The sequence below is a fragment of the Piliocolobus tephrosceles genome, chromosome 6, assembly GCF_002776525.5.
Source record: "Piliocolobus tephrosceles isolate RC106 chromosome 6, ASM277652v3, whole genome shotgun sequence".
NCBI classification, from domain to species: Eukaryota; Metazoa; Chordata; class Mammalia; order Primates; family Cercopithecidae; genus Piliocolobus; species Piliocolobus tephrosceles.
The window spans coordinates 145,538,754-145,563,512 of record NC_045439.1 but is presented as its reverse complement, the minus strand read 5'-3'; the positions used below and the strand labels follow the sequence as shown (position 1 = coordinate 145,563,512).

The following is a 24,759-nucleotide window of genomic DNA, read 5'->3' as shown; positions in this document are numbered from 1 at the left end:
CTGACCTCAAGTGATCCACCCGCCTTGGCCTCCCAAAGTGCTGGGATTACAGGCATAAGCCACTGGGCCCGGCCCATTGAAGGGTTTAATAGAGGAGTGACATGATCAGATTTGAGTTTTAGAAAGATCCCTTAAGCAGCTAAGTGGAGAATAGATTGGAGGAATAGATACTGGATAAGGAGTCTATTAGGAGGCAAATGCAATAGTTCTGGTAGGGAGGAATAGGAATATAAAGGAAGGATTGATTTAAGATGTATTAATTTGCTCACACTTGTAATCCTAGCACTTTGGGGGGTCGAGGTGGGAAGATAACTTTAGGCCAGGAGTTTGAGACCAGCCTGGGCCACATAGTGAGACTCTGTCTACTACTCCCCAGGAGGCTGAGGCTCATTCCACAGACTTTCTTTTTAGTCTCTTGCATTTTCTGCTGAGCACCTAAGATATCTCTTGGGAAAAGCTAGACCCAGGCTTGTGGCCTGTTCTGCCTTCTGAGTCTCTGTGCTTTCAGGCAGCTAGAGGGCAGGAGGCCAGAGTTTGGAAAAAAGAAAAAGAAGAAGACGACGTTTTAAGATGTAAAATTTAGAATGTTTATGAGGTAAAATTGGTTCCATTTAAATAAGGCTGGGAGAAGTCTAAGATGCTTTCTTCTCAGGGCTCAGTCTGAATAAGTCATAGGTGAGATTTACTAGGTTAGGAACATGAAAGAAATACAGTGAGAAGATGTTTGCCTATGTGACATCCAAGTGGAGCTGTCCAAAAGACAACTTGACCAAAGTCAACTTGAAACTCAAGAAGTACAGGATGGATGCCGGGTGTGGTGGCTCACGCCTGTAATCCCAACACTTTGGGAGGCCGAGGCAGGTGGATCACAAGGTCAAGAGATTGAGACCATTCTGGCCAACATGGTGAAATTCCGTCTCTACTAAAAATACAAAAATTAGCCAGGTGTGGTGGCGTGCGTCTGTAGTCCCAGCTACTCAGGAGGCTGAGGCAGGAGAATTGCTTTAACCTGGGAGGCAGAGGTTGCAGTGAGCAGAGATCACGCCACCGCACTCCAGCCTGGCAACAGAGTGAGACTCCGTCAAAAAAAAAAAAAAAAAAGAAGAGGAGGAGGAGGAGAAGAAGAAGAGGAAGAAGAAGAAGAAGGAGAAGAAGAAGAAGGAGAAGAAGAAGAAGAAGAAGAAGAAGAAGAAGAAGAAGAAGAAGAAGAAGAAGAAGAAGCAGCAGCAGCAGAAGCAGTACAGGATGGAAATATAGACTTGGGAGTTCCAGTCTCTAACTGTGTGTCACTCAAGTGGATTTAAACGAGCCATTTGTTGAAAGGGTACTAGGTGGGTCATGGGATTGCCAGGCAAAAGACCCAAGCTTGGAAAATAGGCAGGAACAATGAGAGGCCAGTCCACCAGAGCACAGGCCAAATTCAGAAGCCAGAACCAGTCCCACAAGACCACTGCTGCTGTCATCATTATTGGACACGGGATGTTACCACTACCAGTACCCACACCACGGGAGTCCCTGGGCATGGGGTAAAGCTGACCCTGCTCTCCTGTCACCATTGCCACTGGCATGAATTCTCTATGATTCTATTTCTCTGAATCACTCCAGAATCTACATTTCTGGAAGATGCTTGGCCAGGCCGAGGCCACATGCCTCTGTCTTAGCTAGAGAGCTGGGAAAGCAAATATCCAAACTTTATACTGTCTGTCATGAAAGATGGGCTGTGCTTACTTCTAAGACTTGTAACATAAGAAGGAGATTCTGTTTCTGGGCAACTCCAAATTATCAAGATCTCATTCAAGTGGCCATGGAGGCCACCAGGAAGAGTAACAGGAGAAATGGGCATGGGCTGAGCTACTTTTATACTTAAGTAGGGAATGAAGGAAAGGGAGTATAATAAGGATACTATGAAGGAGTCATATGAGGTGTAGCAAGAAACTGGAAGAGTGTAGCCCATAAGAGCCAACAGAGGAAAGGGTTGCAGGGGCAGGATGATCAACAATGCCAAATGACACCATGCGGTCGATTGCAGGGGCAAGACGATTGACAATGCCAAATGACACTGTGTGATCATATAAATTAAGCCTGAAAATTCCCAATGGATTTGTCCATTTGTAAGTCCTGTGTCACTTTGGTGAAAGTATTTTCAGTAGAAATTTAGGGGAGAGGTCAGATGACACCAGATTTAAGGAACAACTGAAGACAAGGAAGTGGAGAGGGAGAGTATAGCCTACTCCTAGAAGCTTGGTTGGAGGCAAGAAAAATCAGTAGCATGGCATATAGGATTCAAATTGGATTTTCTTTTTAAGGTTGGGCTAGTTGATCAAATTTATATACTGAGATCAAAGAGTAAGGGAGAGGAAAAAGCCAAATATAAATGAAAGAAAGAGATAAGTGAAGCAGCAAATTTCCCAAAGAGGCAAAAAGGAATGAAATACAGATCACAGTGAAAGGATTAACTTTGTATTTGAAGACAGACCTTGCCACTTCTGAAACAGAAAGGATGGGAGAGATTCAAATGTTTGGAGGGGACAGAAAATTAAGGCAGTTCTCCCATGGCCTTTTATTTTATTTTTTTAAAAGAGATGGGGAGTCTCTTGTTCCGTTGCTGAGGCTGGAGTGCAGTGCCATAACCACAGTTCACTGTAGCCTTGAACTCCTGGGCTCCAGAGATCCTCCTGCCTCAGCCACCCAAATAGCTGTCACCCATAGCCTTTATTTTTTCTGTGAAGCAGAATGGGGGATGGTGGGAGAGGCTGACATGTGGAAGGGTTGCTGGGTACACTGAGGGCTCTGCTGAGGAGACAGTGAATTTATAGGAGCTCTGTACTGAGTGCACATTAAGTTAGCTTAAGCCATTTATTCTAGATAAAAACTGACTCCTAGTCCCCCAAGATCAGAGGGCCTCAGAAAGTGCCTGGGGCAGGGTGTGGTGGCTCACACCTGTAATCCCAGCACTTTGGGAGGACAAGATGAAGGACTGCTTGGGCTCAGGAGTTCAAGATCAACCTGTGCAACACAGGGAGACCCCATCTCCACACACACACACACACAAAATTAATTAGCCAGATATGTTAGTGCATACTTGAGCCTTGGAGGCTGCAGTAAGCTATGATGACACCACTGTACTCCAGCCTGAGTAACAGAGTGAGTGACACCCTGTCAAAAAAGAAAAAAAAAAAAAAATGAAGAAAGCGGGGGTGCCTGGGAAGCTGCCAGGAAGCAGACAGTAGTCTCACCATTTCTGGTCTCTGCCTCTCCATGCTTCATTCTGTGTCCCCAGATGGTCTTTTTCCTTTTCTCATTCATCATAGTAGGTGGGAGGTACCATAGCTCCTAAGTCTATGTCTCTTTTGCTTGAGAAACCAGTCCAGTTAGAATCATAATCTGTTAGCTGTAATCCCAGATTTTCAGGAGAACATCTGCTTCACACAGCTTAGATCAGGAATCCACTCACAGTTCAATAAACTGCAGCTAGAGTGCTAGGGGTCACATAAGATGAACATGGCCCTGGGGCCTGTGGATCTATAGTGTGGCTGTGGAAACTATAATTCCCACAGAATAGGGTTCATGGGCTAAACTAACCTAGATGGTGTCCACTTAAGTGTGCAAGATTCGGTGACGTCCTTTATCCTGGTTTAGGATGGGAGAGTAGAGAAAGTAGATAGCTGGCATGACCCAGGGGTGTGATTTTTACAGAGTCAGTGCAAGCATATTAACAAAAATGTGATTAAAAGTGACTGACCAAGGATCTGGACTAAGTAGGAAAACAGGTGAAGCCTGGAAGATACTGATAAACTATGAGGTGGCTGAGATTCATGATATAGAAGAGCTGGTGGTATGCTGGGAATGGGGAATTCTAAAGGTTATTGAATACTGGAGTTGAACTTGTCACTCATGGGCACACTGCTTATGTTCCAACACTCCCATACACACTTGGTTCTCAAAAGCTATTATGGGGCCCTTGATGGTGAGTTGTTTTAGAGAGCAAGCCCGACTTCTTCCCCTACTACTCTGAACTTCCGCACTCTGAAACCGAGGCTATACTGATCCCTCACTTTTTTCAGTTACTATAAGCAACAGGTGTAACAAACTCATACTGAGACAGTGTTCTGGCCCAGGCTGAATGGCAAGGTGAGCAGAGGGGACATCAAAAGGGAAAGGAGTTAGAAAGGAGAGGCTGAGAATGTGCAAATGTAAATCAACCAACAACAAAAAGTTAACTGGGAAACTTCTGAGACCAGCTTAGGAGGGATAGACATGACATGTTTATATCATTCAGGGCCAAAGCCTTCTTTGTGTGTACTGTGTCCAGCTACAAAGAGGGAGTGAGGAAACAGAGTAGGTCTAAGATAAGCCTTTTCCCATTAGTGCTGATAGAAAAGAGGGTCACGTGGAAGCCCCAAGACTGATAAGGATGAAGGAGGTCTGGCCATGTCTAGGGTTAATAACCACAATTACAGCTTCCATGTATGCACTACTTCCTAGTCCCAGGTACTCTGCTGGTTACTTGACATGGCTTAGTTGGAATCGTATGAAATTGAAGGTATTGGACTGTTTATAAACTACAAAAATAGCAACTTCATACGGTGGTTCAACGTAACACTATCTCATGAGGTTCATCCTTACCACAACGGCTCCAAGAAACACGTGTTACTGTTTCCACCTCAAAGAGGAGAAATCAGACTCACAAAGTGAAAGTCATTGTTTAAGGCTGCACCATCAATAAGTGCCGAACCTAAGCTTCAGACCCAGATTGACTAGAAGGCCAGGGTGCTTTCCATCACGCTGCAGCTACCGGGGAACAAATAAGTTAAATGTCAGAATTTTTAAAAGCCCGAGGTGTTCGACTTCCACTATCGAACCAGAGAATCCAGCAGTCAGCAGGGCCTCAGGACTTCCCTCAGTCTCTACCTGCCAGCCCCAGCCTCCAGCGAGGGGACTCCCAGCCTACAAGCCATCTGGGTTGCCCGCCCTGCTCGTTCCTCCCAACCACACGGGGCGCTAAATGCAAGCATTCTCCTTTGGAAGGTTCTCCGCACGCCCCCAGAGTCCCTCTTCCTTCTCCACTGCCTCCCCGACCCACGGCGCAGGCGCCACCCGGGAACCGCACCCCTTCCCGACCAGAGACCGTCGCGCAGGCGTCCCAGGGCTGGCGTCGGTGGCTGAGGCGCGCCCAGGCGGCAGCGGGCCGTCGGGCTGTTGGTTAGGAGCAGGCCACGTGCCATGGTGTCACCGCGCGAGCGTGCGCAGAGTGGCTGAGCGCGCCCGTGACGGAACGACGAGGCGTGGGGTGTGCGACCTCGCCCGCCAGGCCCGGCCCCCGCCCCTTGGTCTGCCGCTCCGCCCCCGCGGGGCGTCCCGGGCCGCTCGTCCCGTCGGCTGCGGCCGCGCGCGGCCCGGGGTCGCCGTGAGTACTCGCGAGGCTGGCCTGTGGGGCCGCCACCACGGGCACGGGGCGGTGCGACCGGGCCGCGGGAAGGGTGCGGGGCTCGCCCCGCCTCCGCAGGGGTGGACGAAGTGAGGGGCTTGGACCGGGAGGTTCCGAGGGTCCCTCCTAGGCTGGACAGGCTTCTCAGGCCCGGCGACCGAGCGGCAGAGATCGGGCACAGAGCGTCTTCCCTGGGGAGGCAGGTGTTCAGTGTTCTTGGGGTCTTCAGGGGAGCCCCGGAGAACCGGTGTGACTGCTTCCCCGGGAGAGGCCTCAGGGCCTGTCCTGGAAGCACGGGTGCCAGAGAGTGTTTTTGGGGAGGGGGGTGCAGCCCTGTCCTCTCTCCCTACTAGGTGCCCGAGATAGCGCTGACTTGCGGGAATCGCCCCCCAGTGATTCTTCGTAGTAGTCTTTGTTTAGTGGCCTAGTCCTGAGAAGGGAGCACACGGAATGGAGTGGGGTAACCTCTTCCACGACCACAAAGCTAGGAGCCCAACCCCCAATTTCAACGTCGAGCTCTGAAGCTGCTTTGACTAGACGTGAAGTTGTCACACCCAGAGAAGCGCCCATGGGCCTAGGGAAAGACGTTTGTGATCCAGACTTGCTCATTTACATTTGACTTATTCCCGTGGAAATTCATAAAGCGTTCTATGTTAGCTGCTGAGTTTAACGCCTTCTCTGGACACTCATCATGTCTTATTTTTGGCCCAACTTCTTTTGTAAGGTCCCATTATTTACCTCATTTAGATAAATCAGATAGGTCTTTCTTGCTTAATTCATGAACAGCTCAATTAATTATAACCACACCACGTGAAGATTAGATGTAATTAGGACCTGTCCAATGTCTTTACATCCCAGTCCTTCTATACTTCTAACCTTAAGCAAATTGCTCGACCTCTGTATGTCTAAGTATTCTGTGTATAATATGAAAGCTTTGAATTAGGCCACCTTTCCGGCTTATTTTTTAAAAAGTGTCTGTGATTCTGTGAATTCCATGACCCATCACCTTCCTTTTCCAACCCTTCACCTTTTAAATCCACTTTCCATCTCTCCAGAGGAAAGGGCATTGAGAGGAGAGGGAGCAAGTCCCTTTCACTAAAGCAGCCTGGTTTGAAAAAGCTGGTAATCTCTGACCCGTCTCTTCCTTGAGCGAGACAATCTCCCTCTCAACTACCTTTTTCTCCTTGTGATAGCAACAGAAACCAAGCAGCAACAGCCCTTGGAAAGAGGCTAAATTTTTCTTGACTTCTGCAGCGACGAAGACCGTGAAAAGTTGGCACTTCTGGCCTAACGCTGTCATCATCCTACCCCTCACGCCAGGGCAACCCAGGCTGGACATTTAGTGCCTCCCTCTTTACTTCTCTGTGATCATCCAGATCAGCACTTGACTGTTTATTTTCAAATCTCACGAACCTCACCCCAAGATCTTCACATTCTGGTTCTCAGCTACTCTTGAAGGTGAATGAAGTTTTGTTTTTTAAAATCGTTTTTTGTGTGATTTTTGTCTACGTGTAGAAACATGTAGGTTATTGTATATATCTCCCATTAGACTTAAGTATCCAGCAGAGGGTTCATTCATTCATTCACTCATTCAGGAAATGTTTTAAGGGACTAAGAATGTAGACTGAAAACAGTCAAAGCCTCTGCCACCAGAGTGTATATTCTGATAAACATTTTATATGTTAGAACATGGTAAGTGGAAAAAAATAAAGCTGGGAAGGGAAATAGAGAGTGCTAGTATGTGGGGGTTGAGTTGTTGCTGTTTTAATAAATAGGATGGTCAAGGTGGCCTTTGAGCAGAGATCTGGAAGAGTGAAGGAACAAGCCATGTGGATATGTGGGTGGAAAGCATTCCGAGAAAGGGAAACAGCAGGGACAAAGGCCCTGTAGTGGGAATATGCTTGGGAATATGATGGGAATATGCTTGGTGAGTTTGAAGAACAGCAAACAGCAAAATGAGGCAATTGGAGAGCCTTGGTTAATCTTCCTGTTAACATTTAGAGTTGACTCTGTGGAGAGTCCGTTAGAGTAGCTTCTGATTTTTTTTTTTTTTAACTTTTTATTTTGAAACTTTTCAACTTTACACAAAAGTAGGGAGGTAGGGATTACCAGAAAACCCTCATGTACATCACTTAGCTTCATCGGTAATCAACATTTTGCTATTTGCTATATTTATTTCATCTGTTATCCTCCCTCCTTTTTTTATGTGTGTGTGCCAGGGTAGTATTTTAAAACAAATCTCAGTGATCAGGTCATTCCATCTCTAAGAACTTCAGTTATACTTTCCTTTTGCATGTTGTTTCTAAGAGATCAGGCAACACTATCGGCTGGAAGACTCCTGTGCTGCCTCTGCTCTGGCATTGTGCCTTTTGTTCCCATCCTGGCTTAGTTACCAGATTTAAGTTGGTATCTAAGGAATGAACCACAGGTCCTTAGAACACACAAGGATCTAGAACTGGAACGGTGGTTCTCAAATTTTATGCATCAGAACAACTTGGAGGGTGTGTTAAAACACAGATTACTGGGTCCAATTTCTGGAATTTCTTTCTTTTTTGCGCAGTCTCGGCTCGCTGCAACCTCTGCCTCCTTGGGTCAAACGATTCTCCTGCCTCAGCCTCCCGAATAGCTGGGAATACAGGTGTGCACCACCATGCCCGGCTAATTTTTTTATTTTTAGTAGAGATGGGGTTTCACTGTGTTGGCCATGCTGGTCTCGACCTCCTGACCTCAGGTGACCTGCCCACCTGGGCCTCCCAAAGTGCTAGGATTGCAGGCGTGAGCCTCAGTGCCTGGCCATTTCTGTAGTTTCTAATTCAGTAGGTCTTAGGAGGAGTCTGAGAATTTGCATTTCTAACAAGTTCCTAGATGATACTGATGCTACAGGTCCACCAACCCCAGTCAGAGAATCACTAATCTGGAAACGTGACATTCAGTAGAACTTTATTAGAGACCGCCCAGGCACAGTGGCTCACGCCTGTAATCCCAACGCTTTGGGCGGCCAAGGTGAGTGGATCACCTGAGGTCAGGAGTTTGAGACCAGCCTGGCCAACATAGTGAAACCCCAACTCTGCTAAAAATACAAAAATTAGCTGGGCGGGGTGGCGGGCGCCTGTAATCCCAGCTACTTGGGAGGCTGAGACAGAATTGCTTGAAGCCGCGAGGCGGAGGTTGCAGTGAGCCAAGATCACGCCATTGCTCTCTAGCCTGGGCGACACAGCAAAACTCTGTCAGAAAACAAAAAGAAGAAGAAGAAGAAGAAGAAGAAGAACTGTATTAGAGACCAAGAACACCTCTGTTTGAGGTTGGAGTAGCTTCAGCTGAGATATAGGCAGAGCTAGTGACTTGCTGGTCTAGAGATCAGCAGAAAGCTTTTTTAGCCTGCTCTTAGGGGAACTTTGCCATCTTCAGCCATTAAAGCCTTCATAATTTCACAGATGAGTTTTTTTTTTTTTGTTTTTTTTTTTTTTTTCTGCTATATGTGGAGGCTTTAGTGGGGCTAAAAGTTGCTGGTATAGGATTAGGAGTCTGTGAGATTAGAAGCAAGCAGGGAACTGTATATGAAAGGGCTCTGGATTAAGTGTTTTTCTAAGCATTTTTTGGGATAATTATTGCATTTTTATTTGGGAAGCAGGTTCCAAGCTGACTCTAGGGCATTATTTTGGCAATGACAACTGAGATCATAACTGCCAAAAGATGTTGAGTGACTGTTGTTGAGGACTTTTTGTTTTGAGACAGAGTGTTTGCTCGTTGCCCAGGCTGGAGTGCAATGGCGCGATCTCAGCTCACTGCAACCTCCACCTTCTGGATTCAAGCGATTCTCCTGCCTCAGCCTCCTGAGTAGCTGTATTTTTAGTAGAGACAGGGTTTCACCACATTGGTCAGGCTGGTCTTGAACTCCTGACCTCAGGTGATCCACCCACCTTGGCCTCCCAAAGTGTCAGGATTTACAGGCGTGAGCCACTGCACCCGGCCGTTGAGGACTTTTTAAGTTAGCTATCATTGCCATATAATAGCTAGTAATACTGATGTTTAAAGAGAGATAATGTCTCAATATGGAGAAATAACTAAGAATAAAGAGTCTAGAAATAATCCAATTCTGAATCTTAACTCTGGTGTGAGTTGGTACTCTGAAGAATTAACTGACAGAGTAAACAAAAGCATCTTGTCCTGCCACCATCACTTTTGGCTTTAGGAGTTGTAACATTATGAGCTAGAGCAAGGTCTTGCTCTAATCCCAGCTCTCCAGTTTAAGTAGAATAGCAATATCTTGTATATAGTGCTTTTGTGTTTCATTATCTATAAAGAACTGCATGTGCAAGTGTGCATGTATATGCATACAAGCATGTCTTTTTATATGCAAGTATCTATATGTATAATAAAAGTGTATTAATGGCCGGGTGCAATGGCTCACGCCTGTATTCCCAGCAATTTGGAAGGCCGAGGCCGGTAGATCAGCTGAGGTCAGGAGTTCGAGACCAGCCTGGCCAACATGGTGAAACCCCATCTCTACTGAAAATATTAAAATTAGCTATGCATGGCAGTGGGCACCTGTAATCCTAGCTACTTGGGAGACTGAGGCATGAGAATTGCTTGAACCCTGGAGGTGAAGGTTGCAGTGAGCCAAAATCACGCCATTGCACTCCAGCCTAGGTGACAAGAGCGAAACTCCGTCTCAAAAGAAAAGCATATTCATAAATATGTGTGCCTGTATATATACCACCCAGCTATTAAATGGTGATGAAACCCATTGTTTTCTACTTTCCACAGGACAGTGACTTGTTACCACCACGGCAGCAGCCATCCCAACAGATCTCCAGTTGTCCCTGACATCGTGCCCTACCTTCCCTCCTTTTGTGGTCTCCTAAATGCCGATTTCGTTGACCTTGGTTCGGCTGGTGGTATGGAGGGGTGCTGCCTAGCACTGACCTGAGAGTGTGTGTGACCCACTGACCCAATGGTGAGAACTGACTGCCCACCTCTCCAACTGATTGTTCAAAGGGTAGAGGAGACAAAGTGCAGATCTCACCCTTTCTTGGTATTTTCCCTTCTACCCTTGTGGAAGATAGAGTGGCTATTTGAAGTTAAAGGAAAGGGAAGGGGCACAGAAACAGTATTACTTGGTGTGTTTGTGTAGGTGGGTTTTCTTGGGGAGAGAGAGGAGAGTTAAGTACTTTAAAGGATAGAAAGAAAATAATGAGACGAGAGCTTAGGTATGCTTGGGAACTGTCTTAGGTAATGATCCTGGAAGAGGCCAGCTTATACTGGAACCTAGATATGCTTAGGAATCAACCTTGACATTGAAGTTATTTGCATTTCTCTCCTACTGGCTACCAGAGCTTCTCAATCATCATACCGAGACTTCAGAAGGCCAAAATTTCCTAGATGTTTTCCTCTGTCCCACTAAGAGCTAGTCTATGGATATGATCATATCAGGAAGAGACTGAGACTATCCCAAAGGGTGAGGTGAAAGGTGTCAAGGGATCAGGGCTTCAGTTATTCTGTCTTTTCCCAATCTTTGTGGGAATCTGTTTCCCATCATATCATCCCACCCGCTTCCATGGGATAATAGGGACCCAACAAAGCATGATATCCTTATTTCTCATCACTAGGACATCAAAGGCCAGTTCTGGAATGATGACGACTCGGAGGGAGATAATGAATCAGAGGAATTTCTCTATGGAGTTCAGGTGAGGTTCCATCTCCCAAGACCCCCATGTTGGATGGTCTAGTTGTGTGCTGCTCTTTGGATACATCAGGAGTGAAAGAGGTTCTGGAGCACAGATGAGATGAGGTTATAATGTTGGTGTGGTCTGAGCATGGTCTTGTCAGAGCTGATCCCATGCCCTTGCTCTTTCTTTGGAGTCATACTTGTTCCACCAGAGTAAACTACGTCCTCTGTATGTGGAGACTACCCATATGTTCTTAATTAGACATAATTATTTTCTGACTCTTAACACTAGCCAGTGTGGGGGTAGTTTCATTCATTAGGGTCACATCTTAAAAGATTACTCTGCCAGCGATTGCTTAATGCCATCACTAGCCAGGCACAGCCCTGAGCAGAAATACCCAGACTCTCAGAATGCTCTTCACATAGAACCAATCTTAGGAAACCTGTAACTTCAGCCTGTGCTGAGTTGTCATAGAAGGTATCCTGGGCAAGGTCTGAAAGGAAAAGCTGGAGATTGAAGGAAGTGAACTCCAAGCAAAAGCGTACATTTGGTATGCTGAACCTTTTTAAAGTCGTGATGAAATGCAGACCTCTGTTAATGAAATCCCTTGATAGGGTCACCACTGAGAACCTCTTCACTTACATAAGTGGCTTTCACTTCCCCTATATTGCTGTCTGATTTCTCCTGTTCCTGGTGTCTCTTCATATTCTTTTTATTATCATCTCTCTCTTTCCCTTGTCTTTTTCCACCTCTCTCCACCACCATTTTTGCTGCTATCTCAGGGGAGCTGTGCAGCTGACCTGTATCGACACCCACAGCTTGATGCAGACATTGAAGCCGTGAAGGAGATCTACAGTGAGAACTCTGTATCCATCAGGTGGGACTCTGCTTCAGGGGTGGCAGGGGAGCAAGTCACTTCTTTCTGAGTTGTTAAAAGGCTAGAGGTTTTTCTTTTTATCGTATGATAGTGGGATAAATTATGAACTTAATGATAGAAAATGCTCAGAATAAATGAGCTTGGCTGACAGTAGAGAGTAGAGAAGTAAGGCCACTTTATTTAGGAATTCCCTCTTATCCTAGACCCCTCTGGGCCAGTAGTCTCACCTTTCAGGTAAGAAATGCTTTTGGCCTGGGAGAAGACACTGATCATGTAAGTGGTGTAAGGCTGTAGCTAAGACCCTAGGTACAAAACTGTTGTCCACTTTTCCCTTTCTACTGTCCCCAGGCTCAGTTCTCTTTCCACCTCAGTTTCTATTCCCTTCTTTCTCCCTTGATGAGTCTCACCTGTTGTCACCTGTATCTCTATAGAGAATATGGAACTATTGATGACGTGGACATTGACCTCCACATCAACATCAGCTTCCTCGATGTAAGTGGGGCTAGTACCTGCCAACAACATGTCTAGCTGGACTTGTGGAATTTGTCATGTAGGCCAGGAGTCTTGTTCCCGAGTGCTGTATTTGGAGCATATATTCTTCATCTTTGTCTTTCCTAGACCATCAGCAGACAGTGGTGTGTACTGTCATGTGCATGTGTGTGTCATATAGGGGAAAATTCAGATCCTTTCCTCTATGTTGCTAAACTGGAAACTATTTCCCTTCTTCTTTTAGGAGGAAGTCTCTACAGCCTGGAAGGTCCTCCGGACAGAACCTATTGTATTGAGGCTGCGATTTTCTCTCTCCCAGTACCTAGATGGACCAGGTAAAGGCAGTGACTTTGGGCAAGTGGGTGGTCTGAGTGTGGTCTCATCCAAAGCCCTAAGTTAACTAAGGTAGAAAAAAATTAGGAACTTGGGCTCAATCTGCAGGCTGTCGGTAGGGGCTTTTTAGTCCCGTGTAATTGGTGTCTTCATCCCCTGTCACCTGATAACCATTCCCTAAAGGCCTTCTTGCCTAATGACATTGTTTTCTCTGGTTCCAAGATAAAATTTCTTTCTCCTCCTTTTCTCAACATCCTACTGAGGATATTTCAGATTCATATGACAGCTTCTAGAATCTGCCTTCTGCTTCAGATGTTTTTTTCTTCCACCATTACTGTTTAGAGTACCCAGCAGCTATGATCTTTTTTTTTTTTTTTTTTTTTTTGAGGCGGAGTCTCGCTCTGTCACCCAGGCTGGAGTGCAGTGGCCAGATCTCAGCTCACTGCAAGCTCCGCCTCCCGGGTTCACGCCATTCTCCTGCCTCAGCCTCCCGAGTAGCTGGGACTACAGGCGCCATCACCTCGCCCGGCTAGTTTTTTGTATTTTTAGTAGAGATGGGGTTTCACCGTGTTAGCCAGGATGGTCTCGATCTCCTGACCTCGTGATCCGCCCATCTCGGCCTCCCAAAGTGCTGGGATTACAGGCTTGAGCCACCGCGCCCGGCCTATGATCTTTAGGATTTACAGAAGCTCTTCCACTGAGCTTTGGACTCCAGGAAGTCAAGAGATACATACTTACTAGTAGCCTTCTTTTCTCTTTGCAGAACCATCAATTGAGGTTTTCCAGCCATCAAATAAGGAAGGATTTGGGCTGGGTCTTCAGTTGAAAAAGTAAGAACTTTGGTCTTTCCTGGTCATGGACATGTGAAGGAAGGAAAGAGAGATGGAAATATATGGATGGACAGGCAGAGCCTTGGATGGAATACCTCCTTCCAAAAATGTCTTTCTGAAATATGCCCAGGAAAAGCTAAAATAAATTTAGGGAGCCAGATTTCAGGTTGTGGAGAGAGAGTGTATGGTTCTTGGGTGTCAGAACCTGAGACTTTCTAGAGGTAAAAGAGGCTCATCACTACTTAGCATTTTTACTACCCTGGAATCAGAGTCATGCTATTCATATTTCTCTAGTGGTTTCTTCAGAGTAAGTCTCTAGGGATTTAATTTTAGTTTATTGAATGTGTTGAGCATTAAGCTAAGTATTTGGTATACAAAGAAATGAAGCATATTTTCCACTCTCAGTGAAGTTTCAAATAGAGTCCACTGGATACATATTCTAATAAAGGTGAATATGTAAGATTTAGAAAGGACACTGAAGAGAGACTCTGTCTGTTGAAAGGGTGATGATTAATAATTTCCTTTTTTTTTTTTTGAGACAGAGTCTTGCTTTCACCCAGGCTGGAGTGCAGTGGCATGATCTTGGCTTACTACAACTTATGCCTCCAGAGTTCAAGTGATTCTTGTGCCTCAGCCTCCTAAGTATCTGGGATTACAGGCACCCGTCACCATGCCTGGCTAAGTTTTGTATTTTTAGTAGAGATGGGGTTTCTCCATGTTGGCCAGGTTAGTCCCGAACTCCTGGCCTCAAGTGATCCGCCTGCCTCAGCCTCCCAAAGTGCTGGGATTATAGGTGTGAGCCACTGCACTCAGCCAATGATTAGTAATTTTCAAAGATGGGTAAGAAGAGTTGTCCATGTAGACAGATTCTGAGGGTGCATAACATTTGCAGGGGCTTAGTCACATAAAGCAGTATGTGTGTAGGGAGCTTCAGGTAGTTAAATATTGCTGGTAAAATACAAGCTGGGGGTGTAGGAGCCAAAGCCAGAGAATAGGGAAGGGTTCATGTTAGAGAGGGTCTTGGACTTTTATTCTGTAGGCAGTGTGAACATTGAAGGGTTTAGGCAAAGAAATGACGTGGTCAGGTTAATTTTTAAAAACCATTCTGGTAGCATTGTACAAAATGGGTAGGAGGGGATGAGACAAGAGACCAGAACTAGTGTAGTAGGGTGCTTTTGTAAAAGTCAAGACGAGATGCTAAAGGCCTGAGCTAAAGTGTGATTATAGGTGAGAGTCGAGATGAGAGACAGATTAGAAAGATTTGTGAGGTATAAAATCAGTAAGACTTGAAGACTGGTTTAGATGTATTGAATATAGCCATAAGGGCTAAAGAATAGTGGAAAATACGTTTCAGTTTCCAACCTAGATGTGTGAGTAAATTGTGATACCACCAATGTAAATAGGGATATGAGAAGGGAGCAGTTTTGTAGGTTGAAGATAGGTAATTAGTTCAATTTTTGACATGTTATTTAAAGGTAACTTTCGGATGTGCAGATGGAGATGCTTATCCGAAATGTCAATTTGCTACTTACCGGAGTATATGTCAGTTTGCTACTTACCGGAGAAGTTAGGGTTGAAGATAAGCATCAGTGCGTGTGGGAAGAAATTACAGCCAGTGAATATGAGATTGCCAAAGAAGGGCATGATAATGGGAAAAGAAGATAGGATCAAGGACAAAATACCCTTAAACAGTCAGACAAAATCCCGAAGAAACCAGCACGGTAGGCAGAGGAAGAAGAAACACTGCAGGTAGGTCAGAGTAATATAGGAAGAGAAAGGTGGCACAGAAGACAAAGGAGGGCAGGTTCTGCAAGGAGGGCCAGATGCCAGAGAAGATAAGGGAAGAACCTGGGAGTTTCCATTGGATTTAGCATCAGGATGAGAACAATTTTAGTGATGAAGGTAGGAACCAGAATACAGAAAGTTGAGAGGTGAGTGGTTGGCAACAACATAGAAACAATGAGTATGGGTTGAGAAATTTGGGTGGGGATGGGAAGGCAACAGGGAGAGGTTAACTAGACTAAGGTACAGAAAGTTGACATTTTTTGTTGACTTTGGGAAAGGAACTGAGAGGAAAGGGGAATGATTGACACATCAGGGTCCCTAAAAAGGCAAGTCAGGGCTGAGATCTAGAGCACAAATCGAATAACTGATCTTAGGTAGAAGGGTCACCTTACCTCCAGAAAATGGAGGGATCGAGGTAGGGTGGAAATATAAATAGATTTTATAGTGGGGTTGGAAAATTAAGGGAACTGATATCTGATGGCTTAAGGAAGAAGAGAGGTTATTGGTTGTAGATGAAGTTAGTAACTTAAAGAAGGTAATAAGGATTTAGAACAATACCTTAGAGTAATGCTAGAGAAAACTGATCAAGGACAAGTGAAAGGATTGACAAATCTAGCTAAGGGCGTAGCTCAAATTGGAAACCATAAATTTGGGAATATAATTTTTCAATGTCAGTACCCCTGATGTCCCTACTCCCTTTCTTCATGACTCACAAGGAACAAAGTGGTACTCACCTCCATCCTACCACTTCTGTTTCCCTGTCAACAGTATAGTCATTCTTGGCAATAGATTTCAAGGTTTGCAGCCTTTGAAGACTCACCTTTGAAATCTGCCTCTACGGGCAAAGCATCTCAGAATTTTTCTGGTCCATTAGGATAGGTACCCTCTAGGGTAAAGGGGTGCTCTGGGGTGGTGATTTTTTTATTTACTAAGGTCATTTTAAGGGGTCTTCAGATACACATTCCCCTGCCACAACTAGTTTTGTAGTCCCTGGGTCTGAATTTTAGATTATTTGCCTCTCTTAGTCCTTACTTCTTGACCCTGCCTCATCTTGCCTAAGCTCATTCTTTTTGATCCCTCAGGATCCTGGGTATGTTTACATCTCAACAATGGAAACATCTGAGCAACGATTTCTTGAAGACCCAGCAGGAGAAGAGGCACAGTTGGTTCAAGGCAAGTGGTACTATCAAGAAGTTCCGAGCTGGCCTCAGCATCTTTTCACCCATCCCCAAGTAAGTGCTCCCTAAAGCTAATCATCTGTAAACACCTTGTGATAGCCCCCACTCCCCACCTTCTTGATTACATAAACTTTTCTGTCCCCTCTCTTCCCTGAATTCTGTCTCTTTAACTACTGACACCACTCACACGGTCCTGTTCCCCATGTGTCCTTACCTTTCTACTCCTTACCCAGTGTTAATACCTAATCCTTTATGTAAAACAGAATACCTAGCTCGTGATATGTATTTGGAGAAATGTAGGCTGAATCTTCCATCTTTCTTTTCTTTTGCCCTGATCCGTTTCCCCATCCTAAGAGGAAAGTGTCAGAGAACAGGCAGTAATTCCTTGCTAGCTTCTGGAAATAAATATTGCTCCATTCTTTGACCCCAGGTCTACGTTTTCCCAAGGCAGATACAAACCCAGATTTGTAGCTTCCCAGGAATCATTGTTGACAGTCAGATAGTCAGTATTAGGCCCTTTGGGATGCAGCTACTTTTTGCCTAGCACAGTGTTTAACACTTAATCTCTCTCTCTCTCTCTGTTTTTCTCTCTCTCTCTCAGTAAGAAAAACAGGCAGCCTTTCCAAGGGATTATTCCATATTTGGCTTAGAAACATAATAACCTATGCTCTGTGTCTGGCCACCCTCAGTGTCCCAATGTGAAGAACCCACAGATGATGACAAAAATTTAAATTCATATGTGTGATCTACTTGTTTATTTAATAGTGTTTAAGATACAATGCAACTTTCCTCAGATGGGAGTTTGTCTTTCTTTGGTTTAGAACTTTTGGCTTAGGGCCCACTTATCTCCAGTACCCTGTAGGGCTCCTACGAAATCCCCAGTTTTATCACTTCTCTTTGCTCTCTCTCTCCAGGTCTCCCAGTTTCCCTATCATACAGGATTCCATGTTGAAAGGCAAACTAGGTGTACCAGAGCTTCGGGTTGGGCGCCTCATGAACCGTTCCATCTCCTGTACCATGAAGAACCCCAAAGTGGAGGTGTTTGGCTACCCTCCCAGCCCCCAGGCAGGTCTCCTGTGCCCTCAGCACGTGGGCCTCCCTCCCCCAGCACGGACCTCTCCTTTGGTACATGGGCTGGAGAGGGTTTGACTTGGCTATCAGGAGGGTGGGAACGGAAATGTGGGAGTGTAGTTTCTCAAAGTGGGGTGGGGGTATGGTTGTCTAGGTATCATAATTCAAACCTAGGTAGGTACCATGAGTGAGAAGAATGGAACACTTCTTTTTTTTTGAGACAGGGTCTCACTCTGTCATCCAGGCTGGAGGGCAGTGGTAATCTCTGCTCACTACAGTCTCTGCCTCCCAGGCTCAAATGATCCTCCTACCTCAGCCTGTTGAGTAGCTGGGACTATAGTCGCATGCCACAACTGGCTAATTTTTCATATTTTTGTCGAGATGGGCTTTTGCCATGTTGGCCAGGGTAATCTTGAACTCCTGAGCTCAAGTGATCCACCTGCCTTCTCCTCCCAAAGTGCTGGGATTACAGGCATGAGCCACCACTCCCAGCTGGAACGCATTTTTTAACAGTAGAAAACTTATGTCTAAACTGTCTGGCAAACTTCTCTGATAGACCATGAAGCAGAGAGTCTGGAGATGGGAATCTCAAGGAGAAGTCATGTATGATTTTATTAGTTTGTGAGTAGGATTGTAGTTAACTGTAGCTGCTCTACTAACCTATTCCACCTACTTTGAAGGAGGGTTAAGGAATAGGTGAGTCCTTTTCCAGCACCTTTGGCAAAAATGTCTAAAAGTCTCCTTGCCAGCTTTGGGATTCTGAGCTAGGGTTTAGCTGCTTTAGGAGAGTCCTAGGTGATGGGCAAGAGTCAGGTCTGTCTAGGCCCCAGCTTCATAGGAGGTTCATGGGGTCTGTCTTTTTACTCTCACCAGGTCAGTGGTCACTGCAAGAACATTCCCACTCTGGAGTATGGATTCCTCGTTCAGGTAATCAAGTCAAAATCGTCACTCCAAATCCCTTTCCTGTTGTCTGACCCATTTGGTCTCCTAACACCTCCCAGCTCCCCAATCAAATACTTCCTGAATTGCTTTGCTTCCAAAACTAATGGTAGAAAGAAAGAAGGCATAGTTCCCATCTTCAGGAAACTGACAGCATTACTAGAAAGACAACACTTACCACTTATGATCAAGTGCCAATGAGGCACTGCCAATTTTTAGTGTGAGTGTCGAGACTCATATGACATGAGATGAGAGGGAAATTGACACTCATTTCCCTAATGATTCGCAATAGCCCTTGCTCAAGTGATTTTTAGTATTCTTCACAGACCCCTTTCACTGCTCAGCTATTACTGGTCATTTGCTTTTTAAAATCTCTTTATTCCCTGGGCATGCTTTCACTTTTGCATCTCTGTTACCTTTGTTCATGTCATTCCTTGTATCTTCCCATTGCCATCAAGAGTCAGATGGCACCTTTTCCATAAAATTGCCATTACTCCAATGCATTAACTAGAAGTGATGTCTCCCCTCACTGAACTGTTAAGATTTTTTTTTTTTGCACCTATGTGTCACATACTATGGGCTGCCTTGAATTGTTACTAATTTATAAACATGCCACATCTCTCCTATTGAAGCTTAGCTTCTGAGAAAACAACCTGTATTTCATAATCAAGAAGACCTTTCACAGAGCTGCGTACATAATGGGCATTCAGTAAATCTGCATTAAATGAATAAAGTCTCTTGCATGTCCCATTACCGGCCTAAAATCATGTGAAATGGGAACAACTTGATTTATGCACAAAAGCTATGTTAAGACAGGGTGTCACCAAACAAACAAACAGAAAAACACTTCAGGATATTGTTGCATTAGCTCTGGATTTTGCTGTCTTCCCAGTACAGAATTGTCTGTAGTTTTGACTACCAGTGGACTGGCTAATTGTTCTAGGTAGTTGAAATGGCTTCTCAGGACCTTCTGCCATCTAATCATGGATTGAATGCTCTCCTATCCCAGAGGGACAGCCTATAATTACAAGTACTTTTAATAGTTTGATTAGCACCCATTTTATATTTTTAAAATGCTTTCATGGACATCATCTCATTTCTTGCAGTACCCCATGAGGTGAATAACGTTCTGCTGTATAAACGAAGAAACCAAGGCTCAGGCTAATTGACTTGCTTAAAGTTATATATGCCATTAAGTATTAGAAGTAGGAAGTTAACCCAGGTCTTCTCAATCAAACATCATGGTCTTATTTTTGCTATACCATACAGTCTTCGCTCTGCAGTCAGGTCATCAATTTAAGTACACAGCCTAAGAATATATCCTACCTTAGGCATGGGGCTGGGAGGATGGAGGGTAGCTGGAAAAAAAAGCTGAAATTATTTCCCATATCTGTGTGTGCCAGTACTTCCAAAAGACTTAGAATCTGTTCTCTTCCCAGATCATGAAGTATGCAGAGCAGAGGATTCCAACATTGAATGAGTACTGTGTAGTGTGTGATGAGCAGCATGTCTTCCAAAATGGATCTATGCTGAAGGTATAGGTCCCTACTCTATGACCCTCTTCCTTAACCAGGTCCCCTTCACTCCTTTATTTCCTTCTTCCTTGGTCTGTGGTCAAGGTAAAATTCTGTCTGTACACCCTGATACTCTAGAAATCATTGATTTTTCTTAGAAAACAAATCTCAGCAGTACTGTTTAGAGAGATGAGGTTATGAGAATATTTAGGATAGAGTCCACCTGACATTTAAAAATGGGGATCAGATATTAACCAAGATGATTGGATATGATGCTGTCCTCAAGGACTCTAAGTCCAGATGGGAGACAGACAAATCACAGTGTATATTAAGTTTATAGAAGAGATATTAGCATTGTTAAAAATCAGGTGAGAGAGCATCTGACATCATAGAAAGATCAGGGAAGGCTTCATAGTGGAGACAGTGTTAACTCCCAAACTTATCAGTAAGGCATTTTAATTAAGACTTCATTGGTAGTTTTCTCCTGATATAGAGGGCCTCAAATTCCTACCCTGTTTTAGAGTTGTCTGAGGGCAGGACTGTCCGTCTCTGCCTACACCTTATTGCACACCCCATCCCACCACCATCTGTTTAATATATCCTTTCAGCCAGCTGTCTGTACTCGTGAACTATGTGTCTTCTCCTTCTACACACTGGGCGTCATGTCCGGAGCTGCAGAGGAGGTGGCCACCGGAGCAGAGGTATGGGGGAGGGAAACGTGGTTGCGGAATTGGGATCAAGAAAGACAGAGGAACCCAACTATTTCATTCTTGGAATTTAACTTCCAAAAATGCTTTTGGATATAAGATAACCACTGTCGTATTGTTTGTAAAATAAACAATGGATACAACCCTGTCTGTAGGGGCACCACTTAAAGAAATTATGGGATGTCCTTAGAGTAGACATACTATATAGGTATTATTTATGGACAGAAAATGTTAACGTAGTTATATAAAAAAGCAAATACAACAGTATACGTAGTAAAACTTTCCATGTAAGAAAATAATGGGCCGAGCACAGTGGCTCACACCTGTAATCCCAGTGCTTTGGGAGGCTGAGATGGGAGGATGGCTTGAGCTCGGGAGGTCGAGGCTGCAGTGGGCCATAATCACGCCACTGCACTCCAGTCTGGGTAACAGAGTGAGCCCCAGTCTCTTTAAAAAAGAATGAGAGAGAAAGAAAAGAAAATATTTCCATAGGAAAATTATCTGGAAGGATATACATCAAACTCACTAGTTCTTACCTATGAAGAATGAGATTAGTTTAAGGGCAGGAAGATGGTTTTTTTTTTATCGTTTCTTTAATTACTTTGGTATTACTTGAATTTTTATGAGCTTGTATTTTCTATTTTAAAAAGCTTAACATACTTGCTTTTTAAAAGAACATCAGAGAGAAATACTGGATACTCTGTGACTCCCAATACTGGGAAATCATTTAGCTTCTGCCCCCTTTTTTTCCTTTCCCCTAAGGTGGTGGATCTGCTGGTGGCCATGTGTAGGGCAGCTTTAGAGTCCCCTAGAAAGAGCATCATCTTTGAGCCTTATCCTTCTGTGGTGGACCCCACTGATCCCAAGACTCTGGCCTTTAACCCTAAGGTATGTTACTTGAGAAACTCAGGGCTAAGGAATAGAAATGGTAAAAGAGGGAGACTATAGGCTGACATTCTGGTATATACAGGGCTTGGAATAAGGGACGGAACTCTTAAACTCTGTGGTTTAGCTGTTTCAGTAAATAGCCACGTTTGACACAGAAAGAGGAGAAGAATTAATACTAGTTACATTATGACAGGGAAGAAGGGCTTTCGGAGCCAGACAGACCTGGATTCCATTTGAGGTTCTGCTAGTCCCCAGTTGAAGGGTATTAGGCAAGTCACTTAACCTTTCTAAACTTCAATCTCCTTATCTTGTAAAAAGGGATAATATTTATTTTGCAGATCATTATAAAAATGAGAAGTAATATATGTAAAGTGCTGTTTTAGGGTTTTCCAGAGAAGCGGAGCCAATAGGAGATATATAGAGAGAGAGGAGAAAGAGATTTATTGTAAGGAATTGCCTCACATGATTATGGAGGCTGAGAAGTCTACAGTTAGCAAGCTGCAGACCCAGGAGAGCCAGTGGTACAGTTCTAGTCCCAGTCCCAAGGCTTGAAAATCAGAGAGCGGGCTGGGCACAGTGGCTTCTGCCTATAATGCTAGCACTTCGGGAGGCCAAGGCGTGCGGATCACTTGAATGAGGAGTTAAAGACCAGCCTGACCAACAAGGTGAAACCCCGTCTCTACTGAAAATACAAAAAATTAGCCAGGCATGTTGGTAGGCGCCTGTAATCTCAGCTACTTGGGAGGCCGAGGCATGAGAATTGCTTGAACCTGGGAGGCAGAGGTTGCAGTGAGCCAAGATCATACCACTGCACTCCAGCCTGGGTGACAGAGCGAGACTGCCTCAAAAAAACAAACAAAACAAAACCGAAAAATCAGAGCCAATGGTGTATGTTCTAGTCTGAAAGCCTGACGGCTCAACATCCAAGAAGAGCCAATTTTTTTTTAGTTCAAATCCAAAGACTGGAGAAGACTGATAATCCAACTCAAGCAATCAGGCAGGAGGAGTAACTACAAACTCTACAAACTCATGGCGGGGTGGGGCAGAGGAGTCAGCCTTTTTGTTCTATTCAGGTCATCGACTGATTGGATAAAGCCTTTCCACATTAGGGAGGACAATTTGCTTTACTCAGTCTGCTGATTCAAATGTTAATCTCAACCAGAAACACCCTCACAAACACACCCAGAAATAATGGTTGACCAGATGAGTGGGTACCTCATGGCCCAGTCAAGTTGACACACAAAATTAACCGTTGGGAGTACCCAGCATAGTACCTCACTATTACTGTCATTACTATACAGAGTTCTTTATATATGTTATTTAATCCTCAGAACATCTCTATGGGAGTGATAGTTGTTATCTTCATTTGCATAAAGGGATGCTAAAGATTCTAAGAGGCCAAATAACTTACCCTATTACTCCCAGCTGGTAAACATGTGACCCCAGAACTGTCTGACCATTAATGTTCTTTCCATGACATACTGTTGTTTCCTTGGGCCTATACTTTTTTTGTACATCTAGCCCCTTTTCATCACATCTTACTTTCCTCCACTTTTCTTTATCTGGTTCTTCTCTTCCCATTGATTCCTCACAGAAGAAGAATTATGAGCGGCTTCAGAAAGCTCTGGATAGTGTGATGTCCATTCGGGAGATGACCCAGGTATTCTGCCTTCTCTCTGTCCCCTCTCCTCTGCCTGCCCAGTTCAAGTGTCCTATTCTGTTTGTAATTTGTGGGAGTGGGATGAAGATTTAGAGATGCTACTCACTGTATTTTTTTTTAGTCTTTCCTCTTTAACCTTCCCAATTCTTGTTCTCTGTTTTGTTAGCTCTGTTACTCCTCTTTATTCTCTTTAGTCTTTGTGTCTCAATCTTTACCTTTGCTGTTAATTCCTTTACAAGTTGTTCATATTTAATGTTTTGCCATAATTCTTAGGGAGTTAAGAAGTGAAGGAAAGACCTCTGCCCAGGGTTGGGAGGGTGAGGAGGAGGGGGGCTTGGAGGTAAGGAACTAGACACAGGGGCCTACATCTTCTATCCTTCTAGGGGTGGGGCAGCCACATGGAGCGGTGACCATCCTTTGACTCAAGGCTGTCCCTCACCAGACTTCCCCACCCCTCGTCTGCAATCTCTGCATGAATAGACATTCATTTGTACTCATTTACAGGTGGGCCTCTTCTCAGCAAATCCTGTATATCACAGTTGAGATTTACACATAAGATACACCTAGGAGGAATGATTTACTTGTCAGGAGGAGGACGCTTTGCTTTATTTAAAGATTTACCACAGGATTCCTTAGCCTAATCTTCCTGGGACATTGATTTTATTTATTTTTTGATTTACAATCAACTTTTTAGGGCTGTAGGAATTGCATAAAATGAGGGAGACCCACCTGCATGTTGTTTTGTAAGCATCTTCAGTCATTTTCATATTTATTTATGAGTCTTCCCAGCCTGACTGGGGCTCCTTGAGGGTGGGAACCCTATCTCCTTTTTCCTCTATGTGGCCTTTATTGCCTACCTTGCCCTGGACCCTAATAGTCACTCTGTGAAAAGCAGAAAGCAGGTAGGCTCCCACCTCTCGGGGAGATAATGTTATGGCCGTTGTCTTACAGGGCTCATATTTGGAAATCAAGAAACAGATGGACAAGTTGGATCCCCTGGCCCATCCGCTCCTGCAGTGGTATGGATAGAATGGCTCATCCTTCTTGGGTTACGGGGAGGGAGGGAGTTACTGGACATGGAACCTGTACCTTCTTTTAGTGGTGATTTCAACATCCTTCCCAAGGTTACAGGCAATAATGGCTGCTTTTTCTTGGAATTTGTTGATATACCTTGCCTTGAAAATAACACATCCTACAAAAAGCCCACAAATTCTGACATGATTTTTCTTTTAAAAAAATTATTTTTAATCTTATTTTAATTTTTTTTTTTGAGATAGGGTCTCACTCTGTTGCCCAGGCTAGAGTGCAGTGGTGCGATCACGGTTCACTGTAGCCTTGCCCTTCAGTGCTCAAGTGATCACCTCAGCCTCCCCAGTAGCTGGGACCACAGG

At 44.5% G+C, this 24,759-nt stretch overlaps 1 protein-coding gene across 9 annotated transcripts in view; it reads left to right on the top strand.

Annotated features, from left to right (window-relative positions):
• The first annotated feature begins 5,103 nt into the window (after positions 1–5,103).
• The window catches only part of PARP6 (poly(ADP-ribose) polymerase family member 6), a 32,082-nt gene continuing 12,426 nt past the window's right edge, over positions 5,104–24,759 (top strand). For 2 of the 9 annotated variants that reach the window (XR_002733368.1, XM_023220675.2), the window contains exons 1-16: positions 5,105–5,407; positions 6,622–6,886; positions 10,196–10,385; positions 11,038–11,115; positions 11,880–11,974; positions 12,406–12,466; positions 12,708–12,798; positions 13,560–13,626; positions 16,494–16,643; positions 17,504–17,714; positions 18,534–18,587; positions 20,039–20,134; positions 20,722–20,814; positions 21,583–21,708; positions 23,303–23,368; positions 24,320–24,387. Coding sequence is in view for 6 of the 9 variants with exons in the window: in XM_023220675.2 (XP_023076443.1) it covers positions 10,383–10,385; positions 11,038–11,115; positions 11,880–11,974; positions 12,406–12,466; positions 12,708–12,798; positions 13,560–13,626; positions 16,494–16,643; positions 17,504–17,714; positions 18,534–18,587; positions 20,039–20,134; positions 20,722–20,814; positions 21,583–21,708; positions 23,303–23,368; positions 24,320–24,387 (1,259 nt within the window). In the remaining 3 variants the exon portion in view is untranslated. Of the gene's footprint in view, positions 6,887–10,195; positions 10,386–11,037; positions 11,116–11,879; positions 11,975–12,405; positions 12,467–12,707; positions 12,799–13,559; positions 13,627–16,493; positions 16,644–17,503; positions 17,715–18,533; positions 18,588–20,038; positions 20,135–20,721; positions 20,815–21,582; positions 21,709–23,302; positions 23,369–24,319; positions 24,388–24,759 lie in introns of all 9 variants that reach the window. The other 7 variants (XR_002733367.1, XR_002733366.2, XM_023220674.1 and 4 more) reach the window with 6 other exon arrangements.